The 13,197-nt window shown below is 43.6% G+C and overlaps 1 protein-coding gene across 2 annotated transcripts in view; it reads left to right on the top strand.

Moving 5' to 3' along the window:
• The first annotated feature begins 2,184 nt into the window (after positions 1-2,184).
• Positions 2,185-13,197, top strand: part of ZNF507 (zinc finger protein 507) — a 45,278-nt gene continuing 34,265 nt past the window's right edge. The window contains exons 1-4 of one of the 2 annotated variants that reach the window (XM_049621711.1): positions 2,372-2,458; positions 3,888-3,985; positions 5,356-5,474; positions 9,898-12,029. In XM_049621711.1, the coding sequence (XP_049477668.1) occupies positions 9,900-12,029 (2,130 nt within the window). In that variant the 5' untranslated portion in view covers positions 2,372-2,458; positions 3,888-3,985; positions 5,356-5,474; positions 9,898-9,899. Of the gene's footprint in view, positions 2,459-3,887; positions 3,986-5,355; positions 5,475-9,897; positions 12,030-13,197 lie in introns of both variants that reach the window. The other variant, XM_049621710.1, reaches the window with a different exon arrangement.

Here is a 13,197-nt window from a genome sequence, read left to right as displayed (position 1 = left end):
ACAATCGCAAATAATGAGATATGTAGAGATAAGACCCAGTTATCCGGGTCATCTCTCATCTGGAGACAGAATCCGATTCCAGTGAGTAGGCACTGGAGAACTGAGTGAGCAAATTTCCTATCTGCAACACCAAATCTTACTAGGACTGGTTAATTAAATCATGATAAATAACATTCCGTGGCAAGTGGAAGGTGCTCCAAAGAGTTGGGTGGGATGACCACAAGTTCAATGCAACCACCTCTGAATGTCTTTGCAGTCCTCTGACTTAAAAACATCCCCTGTAATTTTCTGGAGAGCTCTCGTACAGGAAAGAAAACTACTGAGGTTTTGCTCCACTGGCTTTTTGAAGTTGCCCACGTTTTCCTATTGGATTCTGCGTCCCATACCTTCTCTGTCTTCAGGAATGAAGGTTCTAATTCTTTCATCAGCATCGCCGTCTGACTGTAATGGTGTCTTTCTATCGGTTCTGCCTCTTCCTGCTACTTCGGTGTAGGGAGGAAGAATGCCAGTCAGCAATGTGGCTACATTATGCTGCGGTAACAAACAGCTCCAAACCTCAGTGACTTCCTCACCCTACATATCCATTGCGGGGCGGCTGGGGGCTCAGCTTGGCATCGCTACTCTAGAATGTACGCTGATAGGGTGGCCACCATTGTGAACATTGCCAGTCATCAAGGCAGCAGGAAAATGGTGCCCTGGATGCGAGTGCACTGGCAACTAAATGCTCCAGGATGGGGGTGACACATCCACACACGCAATTCATTAGACGGCACCAGTCACTGGCCACACCTCTGAGCCAGGAAGTTCTATTGAACCTTGCCCTGCACGAGGGACATCGGGAAACAGCTGGCGTATACTGGAAAAAAATACCACAGAAACTTCAGACAAACCAATTTATCTTCTTCCCCTTCTTTAGAAGTTCCTTATTTGCCCTAGATTACAATTCCTCTGCTTTGTGTTTAAACTCTTCCCCGATCAAATAATTCCCTGACTTGTGTCCACTTTCAGATTCATGGACATTACAGTTATTGCTGAAGAAAACGTCTTCTTCAGATGGTTATAAACTAAGATTATATGTATAGCTCAAGGAAAGGAAAGAAATTTGCACATTAATTGCTTGTTCTTGCTTTCCCCTTTTCATGTATTTCTGGTTTTCCTTGTTTTTTTTTTTTCCTTTCACCCTTCCATGGTAGTCTCCTATTTAATCTCTTTTATTGAAAACAAAAATTGCTCAACACTTTATTTTTTCTTCTCCTTAGCTCTTTGGCCCAATCAGCAAAGGAGTCTGTAGAATAGCAGAATGCTAACTTTGCTGGTTTCCCAACCCCCCAATTCAGGTGAATTTGAATCCTGAGACACAGTAAGGAGAATTACTGACCTGTCTCAACAGTGACTAAGTTTTGCTAGATATTTCTCCCACTTGATAAGTGAAAGCCCAGCCTACTGCAAAAGCCTCTAAATGTACCTGGAAGTCCCCAAGGGCTATCTCAATGAACAATGAAGGGCTATCTCCATTGGGCTTGCTCCCTTCCTACTGCTCCTGGCCCACCTAGTGAGTCCAGACCCAAACTCCCTGCTGTGTAGTTCTTAATGTTCCAAACAGTCCAGTGTTCTCTGTGAAGCTGGATGAAATGCTTCCCTCCCTTTGTATTTTACTCTGTTCACAGTGGAACTCAAACAAGGCTGCTTATAACCCTGGTGTGTATGCCACCCATAAAAACAAGAGCCAAATGACCAACACGATGGTGTCCTCAGAATGACTGAGCTTGTGTCAGGCCACAACCCCTAGGATGCGTTCTTTCCCTGAAAATCTTCTCGCTCTCAAGTAAACAGATGACCCAAGGCTAGCCCTGCCCCTCACCAGTCACACCTGAAGTCCAGTCACAAACCTATCTGGGACCTCTACATTTTAGCCAAGAACACCACAAAAAACATGCCCAACAAGCACAGTAACATATTCCTGAGCATAAGGCTGAAAGAATGCCAGTGGGGTGAAAAGCCAGTTAGGGAGGGGATGGGGTGAAGAAGCTAGCCCACAGAAGATTTGGGCGACGTGGGGAGAGACACTGACTTCTAGGCCCAGGTGACCATTGAGAGGGCAACGCAGAGGCCTTGGGAGGTCGTCTACCCAGACCCGTACCCGCCCAAGACTGGGATAGCCCGGGCCGCTGGGGTACCTTCGCGCCCGCCCAGCCCGAGAGCCCCGGGATGCCCATGGGCGGGGCCTGAGCATCGCCCCGCCCCGCCGCCCGCCACTCGGGTCACCTGACCTGCCCGCGGCTCACGTGATCCGTTCCCAGCGCCGCCATTTTGGAGCTCCGGATGAGGAGGGGAAAAGCGGGGGAAAAGAGGGAAAAGAGCCGGGAGAGAGGTGGGAGAGGACGAGGGCGAGGGCACGGCCGGGCTCCTAGCCGGCCAAAGGAGGCTCGCGGAAGCAGCAGCCGCCGCCCGACCGCAGGTACAGCGCCCCGGGGCCGCCCCTCCGCCCGCAGGTAGCGCCGCCGCCGGCCATGTGCGTCCTCCCCTCAGGCCTCTACCGGCGCCTGCTTCCTCTTCAGCGGGCCGACACCGCCCGGGGCTCGCCACTTGCCCCAAGTTCCGCGTCCCTTTCCAGTGCTCTGCGCAGCCCACGCAGCCCACGGCGAGGCCTGCGGAGAACCCTGGCTTGCCCTGCCGCGGGGGGTGGGGGGAACCTGCCGCTCTCCGCATACTGTCACCAGCCTGGTCTGCAAGCGGGCCTGCCGAGGCGTTGCTTCCTTCTCCTCTGCGGTTGTGAAACCGCTTAGGCCAGCCGCGGTGAAGCTCACGACGGTGTCCTCACCGCATCTGTTGGTTACTTTTCTCAACCCCCGATCGCCCCAGCCCTTTAACCAATTCTTGATGTAGGAAAAGCTAGTACAGAAAATCCTAGCCTTCTGACCCTATTACGAACCTTTTCGATGAACTGGTCTCTCGATCACTGAGATCAGTGGGAAAATCTCCCACTCTTCAGACCTACGGGCATCCGGAGGGAATGGTTTGTGTGGAAGGCTTGGATGATTAATTAGGCGGAGGCCGTCATCCCAACCCGTAGGCGATCTTTTTAGTTACTGTGGTGGGCTGTAATTTACTATCAGTCTGCATCTCTTTTATCAGGCAATTACTGGATTTATCACCTGCTTGAGCTTGTACTTTCTTCAGTACTCCGCTTTGACTCAGTGTTTGGATTGCGTTATTGATTAAAAGAGAGAGAGCCTGGCCCTTCATTCCTTTACCTTACCAACTCGTTTGAAATTAACTCGAAGGGAGGACCGAAGACGTGCTTTCTGCCCTGGCAACGAACTGTTTACTTAACCGTAATCGATAAGATAGCTGCGTTCTAGGTGAAAGGAATAGGCTTTATTTGATCTTTTAGATTCATCCTAGCTAGTATAGGAAACTGCAAAGAAATGTAAGACCAGAGCAGGAAACTGCGTTGGAAGATATATAGGTCAAGCTACTGTGTCCTATCTTTTCATGCCCACTGTGCTTGCAAAATCATCCTTTAGATGGCATTTTGGGTTAAGATTAAAATGGCGATGTGCAATTTATTGTTCCTTATTCATTAGAAAGTGTTATCAGTAAACAGTAGTATTTTGAGTCAATTAAATTCTGAGCCAAAACAAAACACAATTATTGAGAGAAGTTTCCAGAGCAATTTTTTTTTCTAACTTGTACAAAGTGGTAACGTCTGCTTGCTAGATAAATTATGTAAAATTGCAACACATGATTGGGTTGCATGAACATTCCTCTGAATGTCTTTTTGACATAGAATATTGGGGAATTTTTCACTGCCAAAAGAAATCATTACTTTGTTTCACCAAGAAAGAGAAATGTTTGATACTATGTACTTTCATTCTTGGCCACAGCTGAATTCTGAAGATTGGTCCAAGGGACTGTGTTAATTTCAGGAATTGATTTGAAAGACATTGGCTCTGCCTCTTAACAGCCATGTAACCTTGGGTAAGTCACTGAAACCACACTGAGTGTTTCCTTATTTGTAAAATTGTGTAACACCCACCTGGCCTGTTCCAGAGTTATGAAGATCAAACAGGCTAATACGTTTGATATAGCCGGGCTGTAAGGGGCCAATTCTTTTCAGTATTGATTTTATGTATTTGTCCTCATTGAGATATAAGAAAGAAATTGGTGTATTAAGAAAGGGGATTTAGAATCAGATAGTCCTGGATTCCAGTTCTTAAACCAGTTATTGCTTTACATCTGTGATCCTCAGGTTCCTTACCTGCAAAAAAGAGGCTAGTGTTACCAGAAATTCATGAATAATACACAAAGTCTACATAGGCACTGCCCCCTGGATGGTGAGCACTCCAAGGACAAGGATTCCTTCTTACTTACTTGTGTAGTCTCCAGCACTGTGCTTGGCACATTATAGGTGCTCAATAAATGTTAAATCTTAATACTGGTTAATGTTAGTTAGACCTTATGTCTTCGTGGTCTGCCAAATTAGCTGCCAAATTAGAATATTCTCCCAGGCTAGATGCCAGCTAAGAAATTTTAGATTATAAAATTCATGTTCTTGCGATATTTACACTATATTTTTCTTAGTGGCAGTTAATCACATTAAGCTAAGGAGATTTTAATTCAAATGAATCATAGCTGACATTAATAAGATAAATCTATAAATAATGTGTAAGCAATCTCAAGGTGATTTTTTGTAGGCAGTTTACAGTTCAGGGACATAACAGTTCATATCTTTGCCTAGTTGGGAAAGAACAAATTTTTAGTCTGAAAGAAAAGGTTTTTTATAACACTGAACTGCCTTTGCACATGCACAGAAAATTACAGCCTTTCTCCAGCCCTACTCAGGCTCACATGAATTGTTCAACTTGATTTTACTTATGATAACCATACTCTATAACTGAAAGGAACTAATTAGATATACAAAGAAACCTAGTAGTAATTATCAGGAAATAAAGACAACTGAAATAATTTGGTTCTTTTCTTGGGAAAGACATTAATTATAAGCTTTTGCCTTTGGAATACAGGTCTCCCCCACTTTTTACAGTTTGCCTTCTGCCACTTTGTGCTTTTTGGGGGCGGTGGGGGAGAGAGAGCACGAGAGGGGAAGTGGGGAAGAGAGAGAGAATCCATGCTGAACATGGAGCCTGACACAGGACCCAATCTCACAACCCTGGGATCATGACCTGAACCAAAATCAAGAGTCAGACGCTCAACCAACTGAGCCACCCAGGTAGCCCCTGCCACTTTGCTTATATGAAAGACATACATTAGAACCTGATTTCTCTAACTGAAAGAAATCTAAAGATTTCAGTCTTACACCAAAGGCAAAAATAGTTTCCAATGTTTGTTTTGCAGCCATTAATAGAGGCAGCACGTAACCCAAGCAGCAAGCGTGGCCCCACCAAGCTCCTTTCCTGCCCAGGAACTGTACTCGGAATCTCTGCACCAAGGCGCCAGAGCTTTGAACTGTGTCTGTGAGCATCTGTGCTTTATCTCATTTTTTCGTGTGCGCTCATTAGCAAGATGTGTTCTAAAATATCAGAAAAGCCTAAGAGAGGTCATTTTGGGGTTTTTTTCTATATAAATAAATGGTAATTGCTTTTTCACTTTACATCATTTCAGCTTCTGAAAGATTCCATAGGAAGGATCTACTTTCAGGTGGCCAGAGAAACCTGTCCTGTTGTCTAGGAAAGATTTAAGACTCAGTGGGAAAGATGCTAGAACTTTTCTGGTTTGGGATACAACTTATATTTATTTATTTGTAATAGTTTGATAATATTTTGTGTAATGTGGTTATGTCTAAAGATTCCAAATAAGAAGCTTCCTACTTTGGTAATGCCTCTAGGCTTTACTCTTTCTGTAAACCTTCTTGTTCAGCCATGTTGATCTTTTCACTAACTGCTAGATGGAAGGTTTATTCTCACTTTTGGAAACGTGATAATGTTGTGGCTCTTTTCCTTGTCAGTCTTACCCTTGTGTTGACAGAATTCCAAAAGAGAAAACGATGCATTCTAATTAAGATAATTCAAGGAGGACGTATTTACAAAAATACTCATAATAAAGGCGTTGGACTTGTATAGACAAACCACAAGGATAATGCAGTTATCTGGAGGTAGCAGCATCAGAAGGAAGAGAGGTATCAGAACCAGGAGAGTTTTGTAGAGCCCCCTGCCTGAAGAGAATGGTCTTCCATTGAGAAACATGGCCAGTCCAAGCTGACCTAGAGGGAGGGAATTAGGGGAATGAATATCCTGATTTCACTATGCTGCCTCCTTCTGATCTCCTCTCATGGCTCCCCATTGGCATAACGCAATCAGAAACCAGAGGGCATAGGAGCCTACTGATGTAATATACCTCCTGGGGCAGAGAGCAGAGTGGAGGAAAGTAGGCAGTGAGCCCAGAGGGACAAATGGTTGACATCTGGCGCGGCCGTCTTTTAGAATACAGTATACGTCTTACCTCTTCAAAAACCTTTTGCTTACTTTCCTAGACCAAAACTAGCTTTTCGGTTTGTTAGGATTTGGTCATTGACTGTTGCCTTCTGACTGTTTTACTTTGTGTACTGTTGTTACAGTATATAAAAGCTGTTACTTCTTTTTAACTTCTAAACATGTTTGTCCTATCGATTCAACTCTGTTTTAAACCATTAGTACTGTGATTTTAAATTTTTTTCCATACTGTTTTTTTTAAAAAATGTTTATCTATTTTTGAGAGAGAGACAGAGCACAAGCAGGGGAAGGGCAGAGAGAGAGCGAGACACAGAATCCGAAGCAGACTCCAGGCTCTGAGCTGTCAGCACAGAGCCCGACTCAGGACTTGAACTCACGAGCTGTGAGATCACATCCTGAACCAAAGTCAGACAGTTAACCGGCTGAGCCGCCCAGACACCCTGACACATAACCATTTTTTCTGTAACTTTTTAGTATGAAAAGTTGTAAATATTTACACAAGTAGAAAGAATAGTGTAAGGAACTCCTAGATACTTATTACTAAACTTTAATTACAAAATTTGCTATTCTTGCTTTATTCCTACCCTCTCCACCCACCCTGACCATGTACTTGTATTGATCACGTGAAGGCCCTCGATAGTATGCCGATGATCATAATCTGTGTTGTCATTATTGAGCCACTGGGATTGTGTTTGTACCCTTATTTTCATCTCTCTGTCTTTTTTTTTTTCCAAATAAATTTTACTTCACTTGACATAGGATCCCATATATATGCACATTGGTGGCCTAAGAGAAATTTTTGTGAAAATTTAAAGAGTTGGCCTTAAGGTCACAGGCCTTCCTCCCTGTGTATACTTAATTATGAACTGTTCATCTAACCCTTTCTAAGAGAGACTTTTGTTTTAATGAGATTTAACTCATATATCGATTCTGCCATGTGGACCCAAACTGGTTTTTCAGGTGTTTCTTGATGTATTTTATGTTGTCATATCTGTTTTATAGCTGCCATTTCTGTACTTATCCCCAAATGTATGCAGCCTCTAAAATGAGATACTTACATAAATGTTCAGGGAAAATTGGAGCATCTGCTGCAAATTTCCATTAGCTCTTAATGCCTGAGCAGACACAGCTTTTCAAATCTGAATGTTTTGTCAGTTTCTTTTGTATTAGTTTTTTTCTTGAGATAACTTGAACTCCTCCTCCTCTTCATTCCACACTCTTTTTAAGGTGCGCACTGAAATATCCACAGGGAGCAGTTGCACTGCTCTCTTTCCTATTCTGTCATTAGGTAAAAGAGGGACCACGTGAGTCACCTTTGTAACCCTGTGGGTACGCAAAGTCTGTTGAGCAAATATTCACTCATTAACCTGCGGACTGTCAATCAGCCTATATGGATGTCATATTTCATGGAGGAGGAGACCTTAGATCTACAGTAGACCACCAAATCTTGGGCAAGAAATTGAATGTTCAAGGATTTCTGTTATTAACAATGATTTAACTAATTCCCATTTAACAATTGAACTGAAAGAAATAAAGCCTTAAGTGAATGGTCCTAAAGTGAAATCATTAGTCACAGAAACAGCCACAGCTCCCCTTGGCCGAAAAATTGTGGAATTCTCAGGCAATAAGGTGACTTAAGACGTCACAAAGGATTTTCCTAAAGAAACAAGTTGTTCCCACACTGGTCCCTCTTTAGTGATTTAAGATTGAGTGTAGAGATTTAAAAATACTGTTTTTTCTGCTTGAGAAAGATGGAGAGGAACTACATAGTCTTTTGAGAGGTAATGACCTCAGGTTGTTTAGAGAGGAGAGCGGCTAAAGGGCCGCAGTCACCCAGACTTCTAGGTCTGTGGGAGCTGGGGTAGTGGTCATCGTTGTAATGGCTGTTGGGTGCATTCCCTGCCACGAGCGCAGTTGGACATGGAAAAGAAACGAAAGCTGATCCCATTGGACAGAGTATCAAGAAGGAGGGAAGAAGCAGTACTAAAGCCGAGAGTAAAATGTTTGCATTTTTGCCTGATGTGGCCCTAGATATAGAAAGTTTGTGTGCCAGAAAGAGCAGAAAATAAGAGGAAAAGCTCTAACTGCTGCCAAGAGTAGATACGGGAGGGCTGGCACTGCAGCTGGTCAGAGTGCTGGTAGGTCCAGCAGGAGTTCGGTGTGATCTTGGCAGGGGCTCAAGGGCCCTTCCATGTTGATTCAGCCACCTGGGGGGAGAGAAGCCATGATTCACCTCCTAAAATAAGAATTCAGAGCCTGTGATTGAGGTTTAAGAATAGTATGGTCTTTGGTCTATAGCTGGTGCCACTAAAAATTTTGCTGGCATTTATTGAATGTTGTGAGTAAGACTCCAGAATGCACCTAAAATGTGGAAAAACAAAACTTGTTGCTGGAAAAAAGCCTAAACTGAAAAATGTGATCCAAGTCAACAAATTAATCTCACTTTGAGCCAAAGGAAATGTTTGAAATGAAAGTACTGCCAGGAAATAGAGGATTCAAGATTTAGGGAGAAAGATATTGTGAGTATTTTTTGTTTTGTGACTTCCTTGGCTGTAATGCATTGCTGGAACTTACAGAGAACCCCTTTTAAGGACTCTGAATATTTAGACCTGAAACACAACTAGAATGTCAGGTCTTTTTCCTTCTCTGATGCCCCTTTCCCTTTCAGGAAAATGAAATTACATGTATTCGTGCATGAGTAATAGTTGACCACTAATATGGCCTCTAGGAAAAAACCACAGCGTTGTTTGTGGTTTATCTTCAGGGAAATCAATCGAAGGAAGTAAAAGAAGGAACTGGATCATTGCTTTTATGTAGTTTCGTTTGCATCATACTTCTCAAAATTCACTCTGCCATTTACAAGAGGTTACCAGACTATCTTTTCATAACTCCAAAGATATGGAGTGAAAAAAACAAATTTATGATTTTAATAATAAGACTATAATTATCTTTGATATAAGTAGTTGTCTCCCAAGAATTGTGTCAGTCATGCGTTAGTTTTGTTTGTTGGTTTTGTGGTAACTTGAGGTGGTTCCACATACCCTGGGAATGCTTGTGTCCCTTCAGTCAAGGAACAGCAGTCCTGTTTTTTTGTTTTTTGTGGTTTTTTGGCATTGCGCAAAAGAGAGGGCATGCTAATTGGGTCCAGCTAGATGTCTGGGGGAAAGAAAGTGAAGAAAAAAGGATATGCATATCGTTAAAGTCATTTCCAAAGAAAGAAATAGATGGAAAGATCATCCTCAGTCTTGATAGGGGATGACATTCTCTAGAGAAGTTCCAAGCAGTTTAAGTCTCTGCTGGGGATACGGGTATGCTGATAATGGAGCTCCCAGGTTAGAAAATAACTGAGATTAGCTTAAACTCTAAGAGTAGCTCAGGTTTCCTATAATTGCATTCTTATAATACCTCTAACTCGATATTTCTTTCTGTTGTATATTATCCTTTCTAGATATGGAAGAAAGCAGCAGTGTTGCCATGTTGGTGCCAGATATTGGGGAACAGGAAGCTATATTGACTGCTGAAACTGTCATCAGTTCATCACTGGAAATTGATGAACAAAGAAAAGTTAAAACAGATCCATTGATCCATGTTATCCAGAAGTTAAGCAAGATAGTAGAACATGAAAAGTCACAAAAATGTCTTTTGATCGGGAAAAAACGCTCACGTTCAAGTGCTGCAACGCACTCTCTTGAAACCCAAGAACTTTGTGAGATTCCAGCTAAAGTAACCCAGTCCCCTGCTGGGATCAGAAGGGCAGAGATGTCTCAGATACATTTTACCCCTGGCTCTCTTGCCCAGAACGATGGGAAGACTATGTCTTACCAGTGTAGCCTTTGCAAGTTTCTGTCATCATCGTTTTCTGTGTTAAAAGATCATATCAAGCAGCATGGTCAGCAAAATGAAGTGATATTAATGTGCTCAGAGTGCCACATTACATCTAAAAGCCAAGAGGAACTTGAAGCTCACGTGGTAAATGACCACGAAAACGATGCCAACAGTCACACTCAATCCAAAGCCCAGCAGTGTGTAAGCCCCTCCAACTCTTTGTGTCAGAGGCCCACAGAAAGAAACAGTGAAAGCATTTCTGATGTCCAAGTGAGTGTGGACAGTGCGCAAACGCACGCTGCCCAAAACGCACCCACGGCAGAAATGGGTAAGAGGAAATGGTATGCGTATGAACAGTATGGCATGTACCGATGCTTGTTTTGTAGTTACACCTGTGGCCAGCAGAGAATGTTGAAAACACATGCTTGGAAACATGCTGGGGAGGTTGACTGCTCCTATCCGATCTTTGAAAATGAAAATGAGCCCCTAGGCCTGCTGGATTCTTCAGTGGCTGCTGAACCCGGTGGGGTGGATGCGGTCGTCATTGCTATTGGAGACAACGAACTGAGTATCCACAATGGGCCTTCAGTACAAGTACAGATTTGCAGCTCAGAACCGTTATCCTCTTCGTCTCCTTTAGGACAGAGTGTAGAAGGTGGAGTTCATCTGACTCAGTCAGTTACCCTTGACCCCAGTGAGGAAGAGATGCTAGAGGTGATATCTGATGTGGAGGAGAACCTGATCGCTGATAGTCTGCTTTCATCCGCACAGAAAATCATTAGTAGTAGTCCAAATAAAAAAGGTCACGTTAACGTGATAGTAGAACGTTTGCCAAGTGCTGAAGAAACTCTTTCACAGAAACATTTCCTCATGAATGCTGAAATCGAAGAGGGAAAAAACCTGAGCCCGACAGAATCCCACATTGGGGGTGAAGGAAGAGATGAAGTTTATCATGCTGATAAATGTACTGTTGATATTGGGGGGCTGATCATAGGCTGGAGCAATCCAGAGAAGAAAGACAGTGAGTTAATAGCCAAAGGACTGGCTACTGATGAGAATGCCCCACCAGGCCGAAGAAGGACAAATTCTGAGTCTCTCCGACTACACTCGTTAGCTGCAGAAGCCCTCGTCACAATGCCCATAAGAGCTGCAGAACTGACAAGGGCCAACCTTGGGCACTACGGGAATATAAACCTTCTAGATCCAGATACCGGACAAAGGCAAGTGGACAGTACGTTGGCGGCTTATTCTAAAATGATGTCGCCACTTAAAAACTCTTCAGATGGATTAACTGGTTTTGACCAAAGCAACTCTACGTTGGTAGCACTCCCAGAGGGTAGGCAGGAGTTGTCAGATGGGCAAGTGAAGACGGGTATCAGCATGTCCTTACTGACTGTAATCGAAAAGTTGAGGGAAAGGACAGACCAAAATGCTTCCGACGATGACATTTTGAAAGAGCTGCAGGACAACGCCCAGTGCCAACCCAACAGTGACGCAGGTCTATCGGGAAGCAACGTGGTGGAATACATCCCTAATGCCGATCGACCCTACCGCTGCCGCCTGTGTCACTACGCAAGTGGTAACAAGGGCTACATCAAGCAGCACTTGCGGGTCCATCGACAGAGACAGCCCTATCAGTGTCCTATCTGTGAGCACATAGCTGGCGACAGCAAAGATTTGGAGAACCACATGATCAACCACTGCAAAACAAGAATATACCAGTGCAAGCAGTGTGAAGAATCGTTTCATTATAAGGTAAGCATCGGTTCATGAAATCATTCGGAGAACCTTAGGCTTTTTAGAGCAAGGAGGGAACTTGGCAGAGAGTCCAGCCGTCTCATTTTATAGATAAGGAATCTGAGGTGAGGCCTAGGAAAGTTTGGCAATTTGCCCAGGGGATCCCAACTAATTAGTATTAAAATTGGGACTGAGATCTAGGTCATCAGGATTGGTGTAGGATTGTTTTCCCGTCTGCTTCCTCCTTAACAGTGTCTGTGTTTATTGCTTTTAGTGTTTTAGCGTGTATATCTTTTTTTAAACGTGTTGATTTTAAATTGCAGGGTAATTTCAAGAGAATGTACAGGGGAAGGACTTAACAGTTGATTTACCCAGATGTAATCCTACATCGATGCAAACAAACTCCATCTTCCATGTCCCCAAAATGCAGGTTGCTCGCTTCAGCCACACAACCAGCCAACAGTAATCTGTGTCCTCGCAAGAGGGAAAGTAGACTATGTTGGACTTCATGACAGAGAGTAAAGTGGAAATAGAGCCACGTGTGTTTAATGGGCAGGTTAAGGGACTGTAAGGATTTTGACCGTGATTTTCATCCTATGTACTACCTTAAAACCAACAACCAGCATGAAATGGCTGTCTTCCTAAAGGAAACAGGATTCATTTAATCATTAGTTTAGAACTTTTCTTCTCCAGTGTTGCCAGTTGACTGTCTGGAGGGCAAAAAAAAAGAAAAAAGTATCCTAAAAGGCTAACTGGGATGTAGACTTCTCTCAGCCTTTGAGTCTGAGATATACTGCCTCCTTGGATTGCCCTCATGGTGTTCTGAAGTGGCCTCAGGCTGCTAGACAAGCAGCACATCCAAATGGGCTGTAAAACCAAGTTCCAGAAGTTTCTTTTGTTCCTGCACTCTTGATTTGTGGGGGTGGTGGTGAAGGAAGAAGATACTCATCAACACGTTAGCTGGTGTTGAAAGGCAAGAATTAGCAGGAGTCCAGCAGTAACTGGTTGGATTTATTTTTGTGAAAGCATCGGGTTATTCCAAACACTCTGCTCTTCCCTCCTCCGGGCCTGCCAGTGGTTCAGTAAGCACGCACGTGCCGTGCAGAAACCCCTCTGAAGATAGTGGGGGCTTGCTTTTGGAGAATGCAAAAAGAACTGCCTTTTTGATGAGATTGTGATTTCTCCA

Source organism: Panthera uncia, assembly GCF_023721935.1.
Source record: "Panthera uncia isolate 11264 chromosome E2 unlocalized genomic scaffold, Puncia_PCG_1.0 HiC_scaffold_19, whole genome shotgun sequence".
NCBI lineage: Eukaryota > Metazoa > Chordata > Mammalia > Carnivora > Felidae > Panthera > Panthera uncia.
The sequence above is the reverse complement of the archived record's forward strand: the minus strand, read 5'-3'. Positions and strand labels throughout refer to the sequence as shown.